The sequence below is a fragment of the Saimiri boliviensis genome, chromosome 20 (assembly GCF_048565385.1).
Source record: "Saimiri boliviensis isolate mSaiBol1 chromosome 20, mSaiBol1.pri, whole genome shotgun sequence".
Classification (NCBI taxonomy): domain Eukaryota; kingdom Metazoa; phylum Chordata; class Mammalia; order Primates; family Cebidae; genus Saimiri; species Saimiri boliviensis.
This window is the reverse complement of record NC_133468.1, coordinates 20724310-20741458: the sequence shown is the minus strand read 5'-3', so window position 1 is coordinate 20741458 and position 17149 is coordinate 20724310. Positions and strand designations below refer to the sequence as shown.

The following is a 17149-nucleotide window of genomic DNA, read 5'->3' as shown; positions in this document are numbered from 1 at the left end:
AGCTGATATTTTGCTATTCAGGGTAATGTCTGACTTTTCATTTTTCTTTGTGCCTCATACATCTGATCATAGAACAAAATTCCACATCATCTGTCACCTGGGTCACTGTATCACTACCCAAAATACCCTTCTGAATATCTTTTTGCTCTCTTCCAATTCACTTATCACATAATAGACTTTTCTCCACAACTATTTCTTAAATAAAGACATAATTTAGATTCATTAAATTATTCAGAATTTAATAGATAGATTAGTTTTTTTCCCAAATATATGCAGCAGTATGACCACTACCACTGTGTGTGTGTGTGTGTGTGTGTGTCTATGTGTGTGTGTGTGTGATGTTTCTATCACAACAGCATGCTTTATTGTATTCCTTTAATAATCATCATTCTTCTACTCTCTAATTCCTGCTTGCCCCTGGTAACCTCTTTTCCTATTTCTTTTATCATAGATTATATTTTTCTGTTGCACGACTTTATAATAATGGAATTAACAATGTGCATACTTTTCTGTGCCTGGCTTCTTCTGCTCAACATGATGTTTTTGAGATGTAATACTTTTGCATATATCATGATTTCCTTTTTATTATTATTAATTCCATGGTATGAATTACAATATATTCACCCATTATCCCCTTGATGCTTCTAGTTTGAGACTAATTTAAAAAACTGTCATGAATGTTTTTGTAGAAGTGTTGCTATAGACATCTGTTACCACTCTTGAAATTTCTAGGGCATAGCATGGATGTATTTTATTATTACTATAAGAAATTAACAAAACATTATTTCAGTGTATGACAGTTTATGTTACTTTAAGTCATTTCAGCCTTAGATATTATCCATCTTTGCATTAGTTATCTATGTCTACATAACCACTTATCCAAAAGTTAGCAGTTTTCAATAAGAAACACTTCTTATTTTTGCAGTTTCTGAGGAGCAGGAATCCAGGAATGAGTAACTTGGTGATTGCAGTTTCAGATCCCTCGTAAGATTGCAGTCAAGATGTTGAACAGGGTGCTGGACATCTTAAGGTGCTAAAAAATCAACTTTCGTGCTCACTCCAATATGGCTATTAAAAGAAAGCTCCAGTTTCTTGCCTTATGAGCGCTCCATGGGGTTGGAGAACTGGAGAAAGAGAGGAGACAAGAGTGGATTGGGGGAGGAAAGAAGGAGAGAGGAAGAGAGAGGGAGAGAGGGTCTTCAAGACGAAAGCCACAGTTTTTACAATAAATTGTCAAAAATTATACACTATAGCTTCTGTCATATTCTGTTGGTGATACAGACCCATCCCGATGCATAATGGGAAGGGTCTACTTGAAGGTGATTCCTTAGTCTGCTTCTGCTGCTAAAATAAAACACCATAGAATATGTGGCTTAACAACAGAAATATTTTTCTCACAGTTCTGGAGACTAGAAGTCTGAGATGAGGATGCCACCATGACTGGCTTCTGGTGAGGGCCTTCTTCTGGGTTGCAAATTGCTCTTCTCATTGTATCCTCACAAATACTGTTATGCCACATTAAACTTAATTAGATCATTTTAAACATCAGGCTTATTTTCCTACCACCTTTACAGGCACTACTTTCAGAGCATCTTACCCCTCATCCATTTTTTTTTTAAGCATGTCATCTTCAATAAAGAATTTTCAACAGAATGATGGCTCAGGATTTGAGATATAATTTTGTTATAAATCTTTCCCATTTAAAGTTTAAAAAGTGAGGTCATACATGGAATAATATTTAACTAAGCTAAGTATTGTTTTTTAAAGCCTGAAATAATAAAAGTGACTTTGTCTACATAAACAAAATCCACAACGTTTCAGTCACCTCAAAATCTTTTATATATTAATAAATTTATTTAATTTGTTTAAATTAAACAAATATTAATTAATAACTTTAAACATGCAAAAATATTAACTCGGTCCCATAAAACCAAAAATATGTGAGTACTCACATACTCCTCAAAACTTCTATCACAGTTGATTGCAATTTTCCAGGTACTTTTGCAGTCAACAGGCCATTTACACAGTTTCCATGCTCCATGTTGGAAGTCCTCTTGGGAGACCAACTTCCCTTTGCAAGTGCCTCTCAATTTCTCTGATGACCAAGCATCACAGTAAACTCTAGAAATTCATATGAGTATGGAGAGATTTCTTGATTCAATTTTAGTCACTTTTACTTCAGGTTATAAGTGATATACCAAGTGTTATTACTCTTGATTATTACTCTTATCTTGATTATTACTCTTAGCAGATTCTTAACAGTTGTTTAGTTTTTAATAAAATATATCAGAAAAGGGTGAATGCACATAAAGCACAAGATTAGAGGTGGGAGTTGTATACTCTGTTTCAGGTGAAAACAACTATACCCTCCTAAATTCCTATCTATTTTGTTAACGACATTTTTATTAATTCCTATCCACTATGATCTTAGCACCATGCCAGCTGCCGAAGACATAGTGCTGACAAGGCAAACATAGTCCTTGCTCTTGCAAAGCCTATTTTCTAGAATAAGAACATAATTTTTAAAATGTAATTTATTATATGTAATGTAATGATATATAACACTGCTTTTATAAATTAACTTGGAGACAATATCATACCTATATATTGATTTACTTTACTTATTGACTCTGATACAAGGTAGTTGTGTACCAAGACACACATCGGATACTCAAACATTGTTTATTTATTTTTATTTTATTTATTTACTTATTTTTATTGAGACAAGGTCTCACTCTGTCACCCAGGCTGGAGGTCAGTGGCTCGATCTCAGCTCACTGCAGCCTCTGACTCCCGGGTTCAAGCAAATCTCCCACTTCAGCCTCTGGGGTGCTGAGATGACAGGGGCGCACCACCATGCCCGGCTAACTTTTACATTTTTTAAACCCATAAATCCACATGATTCTGTTTACTTTTCCCTTGAAATAAGCTAACATAAGATGCCATTTGACCCTTGTTGAGCTCTGAGGTACTGTGTTCAATGTAGAATGAATACAAATGCAAGGTGGACGAATTCCTGCCTGTCTGCTTCCTGCCTTCCTGTATTGAGTTTCTAATACTTGCTGGGCAGTGTACTAGGAAATAGACCTTGCTTTCTGTGGGAAAGCAGACAGTAAAGAAAAAGTTAAATAAACTTCAAATTGTGATAGTGTTGAGGGTAAAACTTAACAAGTGTGGTGTGATGAAAATAATCAAGGAAATTTTATTTTACATATACTGTCCAGGAAAGGCAATTGTGAATAATGGATAAGAAGTTGAGACCATGAGAGGAGGAAAATAATCCACCAATGAAAAGTTTGAAGGGAAGACCATTATCATCATAGGTGCAGGTACAAGGATTCCCCATGAAAAAAAGAGCTTAGTTTAATTTAAGAACGAATAGAAGGTCCAGGTGGCTGGAAGACTGATTGAGAATGAAAAAGGGGGAGGAAATTAGAAGGCAGAAAGCTATTTCCTAAGGCATAACCTCAAAACCATTGTAAGTAATCTGAATTGTATTTCAGGTAAGGAGTTTGGTTCAGGGGAAAAACTTTATATACTACTATCATGAGTTTCTTTCGTAAGGGAAAGTGTACCTATAGGATCTGGGGAATGAGGAGGATTGCATTTTACCTACCAGTTTCCAGTTGCTTGACAATTAACTCAAGTGCTGACTTTTAGCTTCCTCTAAGTTATATAACATGTTGTTCTCCAGCCTATTGCAAAATCTTAGCAATGTTAAGAACCAGTTATTGATTCTGCTATTAGGTCAGTGATGTAAAACACACTCATGGCATTGTAATAAAATTATTGCATTATATTTAACTAATGTATGTAAATAGATTTGTTTTTATAGAGCTAAATGCTTTGCATCTAATAAATGGCAAAGACTCTTGCTGAATTCCAGGTTAATTATTATGATTTGGTCATTAATTGAATGTTTAAAATTTGAAGGGATTCTCGTAGAGAGCATTGACAAAAGTGTACTAATTTCCTACCCGTCAGGTTTGTTATTTAACTTAATCTGTGTATAAATCCAGGCAAATAGTGAAAAAGAGATTTAAAATTGTATACAAAATTAACAAGAAATCGGAGTATTAGTTCATTAATGAAATTTTATTTCTCCCCACAAAATTTTTAAAATTTTAAGCCCAATTATCTCATACTTTATTACAAGGAAATTTCCACAAATACCTAATGGCAGAGAATATTTTTTAAAAGTGATGATTAGGTTACAGAATAATAGTTTTGTTTTTAAGTTATCATACAGTATAATGGACCCTTTCAAGTGTATATTTATATACATTTTAACATATACGTTAGTTCTCTCAAATACCGTAAGTGCTACCCAAATCGGTATTCTTGGTTTGAGTGGTACTTACAGTACCCACAAGAACAAAACAAAAAGCAAACCATCACCACCACAACAAAACCCTCTGCTCCTTAAGACAGATCTGTTATTCATCATTGACGATTTTTCTTTTAAGAATACATACAGTTCATTTAGCATAATACTTTAGAGATTCATTTAACTTTTTGAGGTGCCAAATAAACACAGGAAAAGGGGTTCAACATCATTAGCCATTACCCATTAGGCAAATGCAAATTAAAATCATAATATGATATCACTACACACCTATTAGAACTGGCAAAATAAAAACCACTCTGGCAAGACCAAGTGTGTCGAGGATGTGAAGCAATGGGAACTACATAGGTAGTGCGAATGAAAATGGTATAGCTACTCAGGAAAATCAATTTAGCAATTTCTTATAAGTTAAACATACACCCAATATATTACACAGTAATTCTACTTCTAAATATTTACATGGGATAATTAAAAACTTATGTTACAGAGTGGCAGATTTTAAAACACAGTGACTAAGTTTTTTTTTTTTCCAGAAACTCTTACATAAAAAATGATCGAGGCCGGGCGCGGTGGCTCACGCCTGTAATCCCAGCACTTTGGGAGGCCGAGGCGGGTGGATCACGAGGTCAAGAGATCGAGACCATCCTGGTCAACATGGTGAAACCCCGTCTCTATTAAAAATACAAAAAATTAGCTGGGCGTGGTGGCGCGTGCCTGTAATCCCAGCTACTCCGGAGGCTGAGGCAGGAGAATTGCCTGAACCCAGGAGGCGGAGGTTGCGGTGAGCCGAGATCGCGCCATTGCACTCCAGCCTGGGTAACAAGAGCGAAACTCCGTCTCAAAAAAAAAAAAAAAAAAAAAAAGATCACATACAGTTTTCTAGACAAAATAGAGGTTTTTTTTTTTTTTTCTTTGAGAGTACATTCTTGATTGGATTAATTATGAACTTTTAAATGGCTATGTGTTCTGTGTTGAGACTACTGGTGATTATGGACCTGATATTATTAGAAAGACTAGAGAAAGTAGTAATAGGAAAGATGGGGGAAAAGCATGGATTCTATAAAAGCCTAATTTTACAATATGCACATTAGTGCTGCAGCCTTTTGTAAGAGACGATAATATACTGCCAGAAAAGATAGTACGTTATCTTGTTATTCCATTAAGGTACTCTCACTTTGTAATATGAATTCGTAATAATGTAACAAGGTGTTTAGCCTTGTTGCGTGTTAAAAGATATAAACTTGTAAATCTGTAAATTATACAAACGGCCCTTTTCTATTATATAAACTTTTTTGACTCAACATATGCTTAAAATTGGGGTGAAGTTAGGATGGTTTCATATTTAATTGAGGATTTTGGTACATTGTTCCAGAATTCCAGGAACGAATGTAATTTTGGACTTTCCAAAATGGGTTCATGAAGAACTAATTTGTTCACTCTCAATATGGAACTTTTAAAAAAAGTAATAATTCTAAGTGCTAAGAATAGTGCTTAGCTCATAAGAGATGTCAGTGAATAAACACAAATGAGTGAATGAACACAAATTTCTATAATCTGGAGTATTCATAATTCCTAGTTATGTAAATTCATATTATATGGAGATAAAAATAAGCTATTTATATAACGAGAGTAGGAGGAACGAGGAACAAGAACAGTACTAACAACAAGACTAAAAGATAAGAAAAGGCTTGATTAACTTTTTAAAGTGAACAATAAAACCTTGATTTTGAGAAAATATTTTATCTATAAGGAATCGAAGAAAACTTAGTAGTAGTCTTCTAGAATTGGCCATGACCACAAGGACAGATTTGGCATTTGTTTTACCTTGAATGTGAAGATGAAGTTTTAGTGCAATTTTAGAAAAGAAACAAACAAACATAAAAGTATAAGAAAGATAAGTAAGAAAAAATTCCAGAATTATGATCTTTCAGATATATGTACACGTGTTGTTAAAACTAATTTATGAAAATGAAAATTTAATCAACTATCTGAAAAAAAATTGTTCCATTGTTTCAAATATCTAAATATTAAAATGAGATTGGAATGTTTCCTTTCCTGTTACCATAGAGCAGTATGAAGTTTCAAATACATTTGATACATTTATGTGTCTAAATATGGAACCAGCTTTCATTTTCAAAGAGTTGTTCTCAGTGACCTTTAAATGATCCTAAATCCGAGAGCTTAATCTTTTGTTCATGTGTCATGTGAAAGTGCATAGAAGTTCTCCTATTCATCTGTGGCCTCTGCAAATATATAAAAAATTATGCATGTTTTTATATATGAATGTTTTTGCTAGAGAAAAAAATCAAAAGTTTTATTCGTTCCTCAAACTATTTTGTATTCTAGAAGAAAATTTTCTTCTTACATAAATTGAGATTTGAAAGTGAATGTGGTAGAATATTGATAGAAATAACCTCAATATCAAATTGGAGGTGTTGACAGACAGAGCTAAGTCATGTTCTACAATGTGAGAATGTTGTTGGTATTGTCTTGCATTGTTATTTAGGTGTATTTTTTTTTTTCCAACTGAGGAGTGTTTTGATATCAACATTACATTTTGTACTTCATTCCATCTGCAACTGTGTCTTACAAAAAAAGAATCTCAAATAAAAGCCGATTAATGACGAACAAAGAAATCTAAATCTGTGCCACTGTTTCCCAAATTCAATGTTTTCTGCCACATCTAAGTAATACATGGTCATTCATGACTAAACTTTTTTTTTAAATAAAACGAAATACCTTTCAATAAAACAATTTTATTTAATGTATTTAATAAAAACAATACAAACTGGAAATCAGTGTGTTTTCACATTAAAAGACAACTGCAAAGTAAATTCAATATACCAGAATAATATTATCACATTTTAATTAAGGATTTTGTCTCCCAGATATGCCAAGCTTGCTCTTGCTCTCTTTAGAAGGCAGATTAGCAAATTAAAAGGAGTGGCTAAAGACAAATTAGAAATAAACAGAGACTTTGTCCTCAATATAATTAGATATGCTGAAAGAAAATTAAAAAGGCAAAAACTTTCTAATTATACATTTCAATATCTCTTAATAGTGTACCTATGTGATGCAATTAAAATTGCCTGTGTACTAGGGCAGGTGCCCCAAGCTTTAGGAAACACTAATTTGGACCTATCTTAGTACCTAAATATCGAGGATGGTGCTATTTTGAATTTTCAGTTTACTGTGAAACACTATAGTAAGTGACATCTGACTTTCCTAAAAGCAGTTACCAAAGTAATTACTTACTTTAAGAAAAGAAAGTCTAGGTGGTTCTGTCACACTCTCTTGCAATAGCTCATTTACAGCTGCACCTTAGAATTATTTCGATACCAAAGTCTTGGTCTCATAGAGACCAATTAAAGCAGTATAAGAGATAGGCCTTCAGCACTGCTGTTTGTTTAAAGCCCTTCACTTTAAGAATGACTGGTTTATGTCCTATTTTGAAAATCGTATATGTAGCACCTTGCACATTTTTAACATAATAGTCTTTATATAAATTAAGAAATAAGTATTTCTTACTTGATATATTGCTTGATGGTAAATAATTACATCCTTCTCTTTTTGGTTTGCATATCTTCTGTGGTTAAAATTGGTCTTTTATTTTCCTAGAGCATGGCAAGAAATGCAGCCCATGTGTGTTTCTGGAGTGAAGGAGAGGAAGCCTTCCTAATTACATTGATTTTGTCACCATGTTATCATTATAGTCCAGTAAGAAGTCAAGTACAGTGTATAAGTTCTACCATCCGATGAAACAAATGCTGCATTAGGCCAACATATTTACAAACTCATTTCAGGTTACTGCCTTTAAAAACTTCCATGTTAGTGTGTAGTGTGCAAGACAAGCTGTCTCAGTTTACCCAAGGTCATGCAGGGTATGAGGTCACCAATATTATATGTAGCAATATTTCACAAATTTGCATTGTTATCCAATATTTCATTATATTCACATGCCATGTTTTATCAATTTTACTGTTGATTTGAGTTCTGTTTGTTTCTGTCTGTGACAAATAATGCAACTCTGAACTTTCTTGTAGATGTATTAAGTGAGACAAAGTCATCATAGCTTTTATTCTGCAGTCAGGTATACACAAATGAGAAAGTGAAAACACTGTTTTTAACATGTAAATAATTATACTGAAGTGCTTTACAAATAAGGAGATTAATGAGAAATATTCAGGTTTAATAATCATTTGTTAACATTTCTTTCTAACCACAATTTAGCATGCACATTTTTCTTTCTATTCTCCCCAGCAGCCATGGACATAGGACATGATTTTAGGATTTCTTCTTGTGTTAACCTTGGCTCTTTTTTTTAACTACTTTTTCTTTTTAACTTTTATTTTAAGTTCAGCAGTACAAGTGCAGGCTTCTTGTATATGTAAACTTGTGTTACAGGGCTTTTTGTACAAATTATTGCATCACACAGATATTTTACCTAGTGACCATCAGTTATTTTTCCTGATCCTCTCCCTCCTGCAAGCCACCCTCCACCCTCTGAAAGGCCCCAGTGTGTGTTGCTCTCCTCTGTTTGTTCATGTGTCCTCATCATTTAGCTCCCAGTTGTAAGTGAGAACATGAAGTATTTGGTTTTCTGTTCCTGTGTCAGTTTGATAAAGATACTGGCCTCCAGCTCCATCCATGTCTCTGCAAAGGACATGATCTCATTCTTTTTTGTGGCTGCATCGTTTTCCATGTTGTATATGTACCACATTTTCTTTATCCAGTCTATCTTTGATAGGTATTTAGGTTGATTCTGTGTCTTTGCCATTGTGAATACTGCTGCAATAAACATACTAGTGCATGCCTTTGTTTCATTGCAGTCTAAAAAGTATTTTAAATGTATGTCATTTGAGTTTTCCCATGCAGAAAATCAACAGCACTTGATGAAGAGAGCAATGGCAACCATACAATAGCATGTTATATAGACAGCTCCTTTGAGTATTAATTCTAATGGCTACATGGGCACATATATAAAGAGAGTGAGCCACTTACTAAGTTAATTCCACACATACTGAATCTTCATTCAAAAAATCCATACTCATGTTTTGAAACCTATTCATTGGGTGCCTTGCCAAATGCCAGGAACTTGTAAAATTTTAGAAAACACCACCTCTGAAGACAGAAGCAGTTCTTGCCCTTAGGTGCCTAATGCTCTGCTTTTAACCTTCATAGCCAAACTTGATTACTTTGTTTTCTATGCAGTATTAATATATAAAAGGCATATAAGCTTAAAATATATCCCAATGCATTATCACAAATTGAAATAAAAACCCATAACATTTATCAACTATGTCTGAAAATTAAAATATAGCCAATGCCCAATGAAACATCTTCTTCCTTTCCTAGTTTCTGTCCTCTTTCTCTTACCTCAAATAACTGCTGTCCTGACTTTGAGCACTATAGATACATTTTTTTGCCACTAAATTTTATATAACAGAAGTATTATATATTCGCGCATATATATGAATGTTTAGACATCTTTTGCTCAGATTTTTTTCAAATTTATTTTGCTGCATGTAGCAATATTTCACAAATTTGCATTGTTGTACAATATTTCATTATGTGTACAAGTCATATTTATCCATTTTACTATTAGTTTGGGTTCTATTTATTTCTGTATGTGACAAATAATGCAACTGTTTACTTTCTTGTACGTGTCTCTTAGTAGATGTGTGAATTTATTTCCTTTTTGAAATAATCAAGAGATTAAATTTCTGGGTTATAGTACACAAGAAATGTTCACTATTAGAAGATAACGCTAAAATATTTTCCCTCCAGCAGTACTGAGTCCTAGTTACACTATGTCTTTTCACTTTTGTTTAAGAAGTGTTGAAACAAAGGATAAAAACAGTAAACTATGAGAGAGAGATGTAATCCAGAGAAAATTAACTATAATGATTTCATAATGTAATCTGACATTGATTATTTTTTTCTGTCCTGCTCCCCACAATGAGCATAGCCATTGCCTCTCCATATTTCTCCACCTCACCTTCTGAACAACTGCAATTTTAATTTGGTGTCTGTGAAGCTCACGAGCTTTCAGGGAAGCCATTTTCAAATTTTACGCTAGTGGTAGGTTTATGTAATTAAGTTTAAATATTTATCATTTTCTCATTCTCTAGCCACTGATAGCAGTTTCATGTGTCTGATCCCATTCAGTCTAGTGATATAGAAAAAAAAAAGGAGGCTTTTGGAGGGGTTTTAGAAAAGCAACTATTTTTCTCTTTTTGAGAGAGCTTTTGAAAAAGTTTCTCTCTGTTTTTATGGATATATACAAAGCAGCATAGAGGTGAAAAGTTGTAGCCAGAGTCTTGTGCCGACATCGATACTTCTCTGGGTTGAAGATGACACCATGAAGGATAGAAGAGAGAGAGAGAAAAAAAAAATCTAAGATTTCGAATACATAGTTAAACAACTGAGTCAAAACTCCCTGAAGCTCATACTACCTTAAAATTTATAATTATACCTGTCAGAGTCTCCCAATTTAGTTTAAATCTTGTGATACTTACAATCAAATTCATCTTAGCTAATAAAATCCCACAGACATTTATTTGATATGCATCATTTGTGGCTGTTAATAAAGTAAACAATTTGCATTTTATATATTGGAAACTAAATGTCTGATAATTGATTCAGTCAAACACACCAACAGCTGTTAGCCTAATATAAAAATAAATAAATAAACAGGATGTGAGGTGATAAAGCCATTTTAAGTAGGACAATTTGTTATCACAATGGTTTACTTTCCTGCCCTAATTCTACCCTCTTTGCATATACGCACTCATGTGTGCACATTCATGCACAGAGCACCCTCCAAACAGGTTTTGCACAGGAAATTTACATGTCCTCACTGGGAGGAATAAAATTCCACGGGCCATTGAAGGACCTTTATGAAACAACTAGTGCCCCAATGGCCCTGTCCATTGAACACCACCATGTCTTTAAAGAGTAGCCAGCCCTCCTGAATAGTACTGAGTGGAGTCCCCCTTCCCATGATCATATGCTGAGTTCCCTATGCCTTCTGAGGATGTACACTCACCTACTCTGCCTGTTCCTATGCTGTTTACCAAAGCCCACCTTTTGCAGTGGCTGGAGGACATCCTTTAAATTGAACTAGCTTATATGTGTACCTTGCCCCTGCTACTTACACTGCTTTCCAAACAGAGCAAAGAGTTTAAATGAGACAGATTATCACATCCATTAAGTTAAATGGCAAGCTTTGCTTTTATTCCTCGGAGTGGGGAGATCAAATCATCACTATCTGCAATGGCAAGTTTATGAAATCCCAATGTTATTAACTTTGTGCTAAACACATCATGTCTTTTATTGAACTCAGGTATAAACTAATTTATTGTTTTGGGGGAAATGGGCTGGAACAATCATTTATTTTGGATGACCTCATCGTTGGAGGAATGTATAGCTGTGGATTCTTTGGTCCCAATTTCTTTCTCAAAGCCATGAAAAGTAACGGTTAAATGTTTAGTTTTGGCCAACTAACAGTGACTATTATGACTATTATGATTGTCACAGTGTTTCTATATCTGTAAAATGGAATAGTTACAGGAATATCAGTGTTTTGAGAATTAAGTGTTTTGAGGAATGTGTGTGAAATCTTTAAAGTTATACCTAGAACACAATGAATATTTAACAGTACCTATTTTCAATATTATTATTTCTCCTAGGAAAACTGGTGAGCAAAAAATTTATTTCCACAAACCTCCATTTAGCACACACTCATGAAATTTATAGTTTAGTAATGAAAACAGGCAATAGACCAGTCAATAAATGCACATTGTGATAAATTTTATGGAACAGTCTCCTGGTAGAACACATGATGGGTGGGTTGGTGGGCAACAAATGTAGGTAAGAGTCAGAAATGGTCTCTATGATGTGATATTTGCATTGAAACATGCTAAGTAGTAGATTGAGGAGTGGAGCAAAGGAAAGTTTGAAGGCAGAAAGGATAGATACATGCAAAGGTTCTGGAGTTTGGCTTGATTTTCAGAACTTAGCTAACTCTCAGGTAACATGATGATATAAGGAACAAGAGATTTCTGTATTAATGATAACTTTGGGGCATGGGATTCCCACTGAACTCTACAGTCTCATGAGAATCTGGAGTAGCAGTGGGTCCTTGTGCATGTGGCAAAGGAAGGGATAGAGATTTATGAGATATAAGGAGTGGGTATTCAAAATTTAGAGTTAACAATGGAGCAGAAAATCCAACTCATGGGAATTTTTAATAGAAAAGGTCTAAGGTATCATTTTCCCAAGTATATGTCTTAAGAGATTTATTTTGACCTATAAAATACTTTGCATATGAACTCATTGCACTTCTAAAAAAGTAAATCAAAACTTGTACCAAGAGAATAGTGAAACCAATGTTATAAAATAAGGAAATGCTGAAAATGTAAAAATAATTGAAGAATACAAATAATTAATTTTTTAAATTCCACTATTTATCGGCATTAAAGAAAGATAAATATATATTCAGTTTTATTATGCCAAGCACCTATAGGTTTACAGATACCTGAACAAGAAGACAAATGCCTTTATTTCTCATCCAAATGTTTGCTGTTCTACTATCCTGGGCAATGACTAGATTTTCCTTCTCCACCACAAACCTAGAACTTTATTAAATATATAGAAGTCTGAAATACCTAGGTGGAAATTTAAAATTCCAGAAACTGCATGACTAATCTTCACAATGGCAAACATCCAGAATATGTACCAAAATTAAAATGTCTAGAATCCTGTATGCAATTGTGAGCAACCTCTCATCGAACAACCTCTATGCAGTATTTGTTGTGTTTTATAAGCCACTTTTGTTCTTCTAAATAGGATTGATTTCTACTTCTAATTATAAATATGAAATCATGTTTGTAATCATGCCTAAATTCAAATTATGCATAAAACTGTAATGATGAGAGTAAACATGAATAATCTAATATACAACATGAAAATTCAGATTTATATCTAAAATAGGAGAATTTGTATTTTTAAAAAATCCCACCCCAACACATACACATACACATACATACAGAGCCAAGAATACGTACACTGATCTAACCATTCTATGACTGAGATCCTCAAATATTAATATGTATGTGAATCATTTAAGAAACTTGTTAAAATAGCAGTTCTGATTCCGGGGTCTTTGTGGGTCCTAGAGTTCTGCATTTCTGGCAAGCTCCCAGGCGAAGCTGCTGCTGTGGCCCCAGGCTTTCACTAAGGTGGCTTTCTCACAATTTTTGAATGTTTCCAAAGATGAAATCTTCACATTCTTTTCTGACACTATCACTCATAAACTATCATTTAGTTGACAAAAATGTCTTTATTATGGTTAGTTAATTGAAGGGGAATTTTAATTTCAGTTATTTCCCTCTATATGAATATTTTCTAATTATAGGTTACCAAGAGAAGTAATAACCTCTAAAGGCTGTTTCATGCAGCTAGGTACCTTTAGCCAGAAGTTCAAGTATGTTTGCTCTCTATCTCCTCAAATGTTGAGTGAATTCCTTAAATCATTATCAATCTGTTTCTGCCCAGGCACTCTTATGGAGTCCACAGTTCCACACAATGTCTCATCTGATGGTCAGACTTCATTATTCCTAGATAGCCTACCTGCGAATGCACAGGTTTTTTATGTCCAAAGCACTCTAGAAAAACAAACAGCATAGCTTTAATAAAAGAAGTTCCCTTTTGTTTTAAGACAAATCTGGAAACAATCCCAGATTTATGCATCAGCTCTTTTAATTTAGACCTCAGCTAGAAAAGCTGTGGAAAAGAACAATTTCATTCATTTATAAGGTAGATGGCCATAGTTTTTTTCCTAAAAAACATTTGTTTTTAGTTCTTCTCAGCCCTTATTGTATTAAAAGTCTTGATGCAGCATATGTAGATGTAGGTTTTTGTTACATGTTTGGAGCTGGTGTTACATGTTTGGAGCTGGTGGTCACTTCATAAAATTATTATAATAATTCATAAAAGTCTTGATGCAGCATATGTAGATGTAGGTTTTTGTTACATGTTTGGAGCTGGTGTTACATGTTTGGAGCTGGTGGTCACTTCATAAAATTATTATAATATCTATAATATTTGTTTCCTTAATGAATTATGCTATTGATTAATTAATATAATAATTACTATGGACTTATTTTCAGTACTGTGTGCTAGGCACTGTGCTGAACACTTGAGCATGGCCTTAACCTTACATAAGAATGTAATATGAGAACTAATAATATTAAACCTCTTTTAAAGCTGAAAACTTTGAGGCTTAGCAAGGTTAAATAACTTGCTCAAAGTTATTAACAGTAAGTGCCAGGCAAGACACAAATTGAGAAAGCAGAGCTAGCCTTTCCTAATTCCCAAGTATGTACTTTTAAGTACTATATTTTACCTCTTGATGGCTAAGCAGGCATCTGGAAGGGTAAAAAAAACCTGGTGATGACTCTGAGGGAATTGTTGGAGCAATTCGGGAAAAGTAGCCTTACTTTTAAAAAAGTATCTCTTATGTTTTCACTTTATGTATTTTCCCTCCTGGTCTGCCAGATAATCATAATAATGGTAATCCAGCACCATTATACCTGACTCATTTATTTGTTGATATGAGGAGGTGCCATAAACAAACAAACCGAACAATTAGTACATATCCTCTTTCCTTGAAGAAAATTTAATAGGGTGCATGTGTCTGATAGACCTAAGAGAGAGAGAGAGAGAGATTTTTTGAAATGGCACTTTTGCATGAACCATTTAAATGGTAATAAATTGTATTATGGCATCTGATGAACCATCCATATTCTTTTCTCATGAGGTATTGGAGGGATTTGAAAATTACTTTTCCAGAGAGCTGTTTTTTCTTTCTTCCAACCAGTAAGATTTGGGTCAGAGGATTAAAGCTCTATTAGGCAGAGTTCAGCAGTACTCTGGAGAAATGATGAATTAGGCCCAAGAGGGAATTTTCTAGCAGCAATCTGGCCTCTGCTTGAATGGAGGCTTTTCTCTCTGAGAGCTGATAGAAGCATTGCTCAGCCCATCATACTCACTATGGGTATTCTGTGAAATTAATGATCATTTAAACTTACTATGCTCACTAAAGTGCAAGATGTAAGACACTGGGTATGTTGGGCCTTTTGCAGTTGTATTTTTATAGTGTTTCCTAGTCACAAAGCTTAAAAAGAATGAAAAAAGATGTTACTATAATCACTTACTAAGTTGACCCATGACAATAATTATTCTTGATGTCATCTTCTATCCTTAATCTCAAACCAGATTAATCACATAATCATCTTACTTCTGTAATATTAACTCAAGATCTATATATATATGTGTTCGTGTGTACACACATACATACAGATATAGGTATGTATATTTGACTACATTTTCTGTGTGTGTATAGATACTTGATGACTGAGTATGAATGAAAAAAAGTAATAAATCTGGTTTGAGAATATATGAATATATGCATTTATTTATTCAAGGTAAAGGTGGCAATTATGTGGTAGCCGACAAAATTCATTCTATACTGTTGTTTAGAAAAACAAGGTAAAGATAGGAGCAAGGTGGGAAATATTATATTTTAAGTTTGTATTTTTTAAAATTTTACTTTAAACTGTAGAAGTAGCCAATATTTATTGAGTGCTTATAAAAATGAAAAGACAGCTTTTGCAAGTGTTTGTGTTGCCCCTGGATCTGGAAAATATCATCATCTTGGCAGGGTTGTCTTGGGACTTGAGTTAGGGGGAGAGGTAAGCTATAGGAATTCCAATCCCTTTCCAGAGTCATTCTCAAGTGGCTTCCAGCCCAATTGCTGAAGGGGTTTCTGATAGGTTTCAGCATAGTAAATATAAACAAAGAATATTATGTGGCTTCTTGATCAGTTATAACAGGTCATTTCATTTCTATGATTGTGGTACATTAACCATCGGTATGAGTTTCCAACCTAGAAACCTTTGCCATGATAAAGAGTGATTTAAAGTCTGTAACCACATTTTTCTTCATAGTACCAGGCTCTTAACAACCAAAGATAAATGAACCGCACTTGCCTTCAGTGCAAGTGAGGGGAAAAAATACGCATAAACACACCCTGGGGGAAGCAAAGGCAGAGAGACTGAGCTCTCTCCTTAGTGTTCAATTTAGCCGGGAGAGGCATGTCTGGCAGCTCATGGGAGGGAATCTAATTATCAGCCTCTTACTTTATTAATAAGTTGCGGCAAGTGAACTCCTCAAAGGAGGAAAGAGGAGACATTATACCTGAGTTCTTAGACTACATATGATCATTTAGCCATCACTTTCACACATAGTTTTTTTTTTTATAATTACTTCAGGAGGCTGGGAAGTAGGCAGAAAGAACATCAAATATGGGAAAAGTAAACATAACTAGCAAAACATGGTGTATTTGTACCTGGGAGGGCAAAGAATTCTGAAAAACTAAAGTGTGCACTTGAATAGATTTAGTCTCCATCTATGCAGTTTTATTAGAATAACCCTCAGATGAGATTTTCAATGTAAACATTGTTTCAATCCTGTTTTATTTCTTCTTTTCCACTGGTGGTCTGTGGATAAAAGTCAACTTGCATGTATCCTATGTGTTTTTTGACCAATATTTTTTTCTTAGCTTCACTAGCCAGAAATCTGATGATGACTATGAAGATTATGCTTCTAACAAAACATGGGTGTTGACTCCAAAAGTTCCCGAGGGTGATGTCACTGTCATCTTAAACAACCTGCTGGAAGGATATGACAATAAACTTCGGCCTGATATAGGAGGTGTGTTAAAGTCTTTTGTGTTGTGCT

The 17149-nt window shown here is 34.2% G+C and overlaps 1 protein-coding gene across 2 annotated transcripts in view; it reads left to right on the top strand.

The window, feature by feature from the left end:
• GABRG2 (gamma-aminobutyric acid type A receptor subunit gamma2) overlaps positions 1-17149 on the top strand; it is a 99798-nt gene that overhangs the window by 9324 nt on the left and 73325 nt on the right. For both annotated transcript variants that reach the window (XM_003934739.3, XM_003934740.3), the window contains exon 2: positions 16971-17122. In XM_003934739.3, the coding sequence (XP_003934788.1) occupies positions 16971-17122 (152 nt within the window). The remainder of the gene's footprint in view (positions 1-16970; positions 17123-17149) is intronic.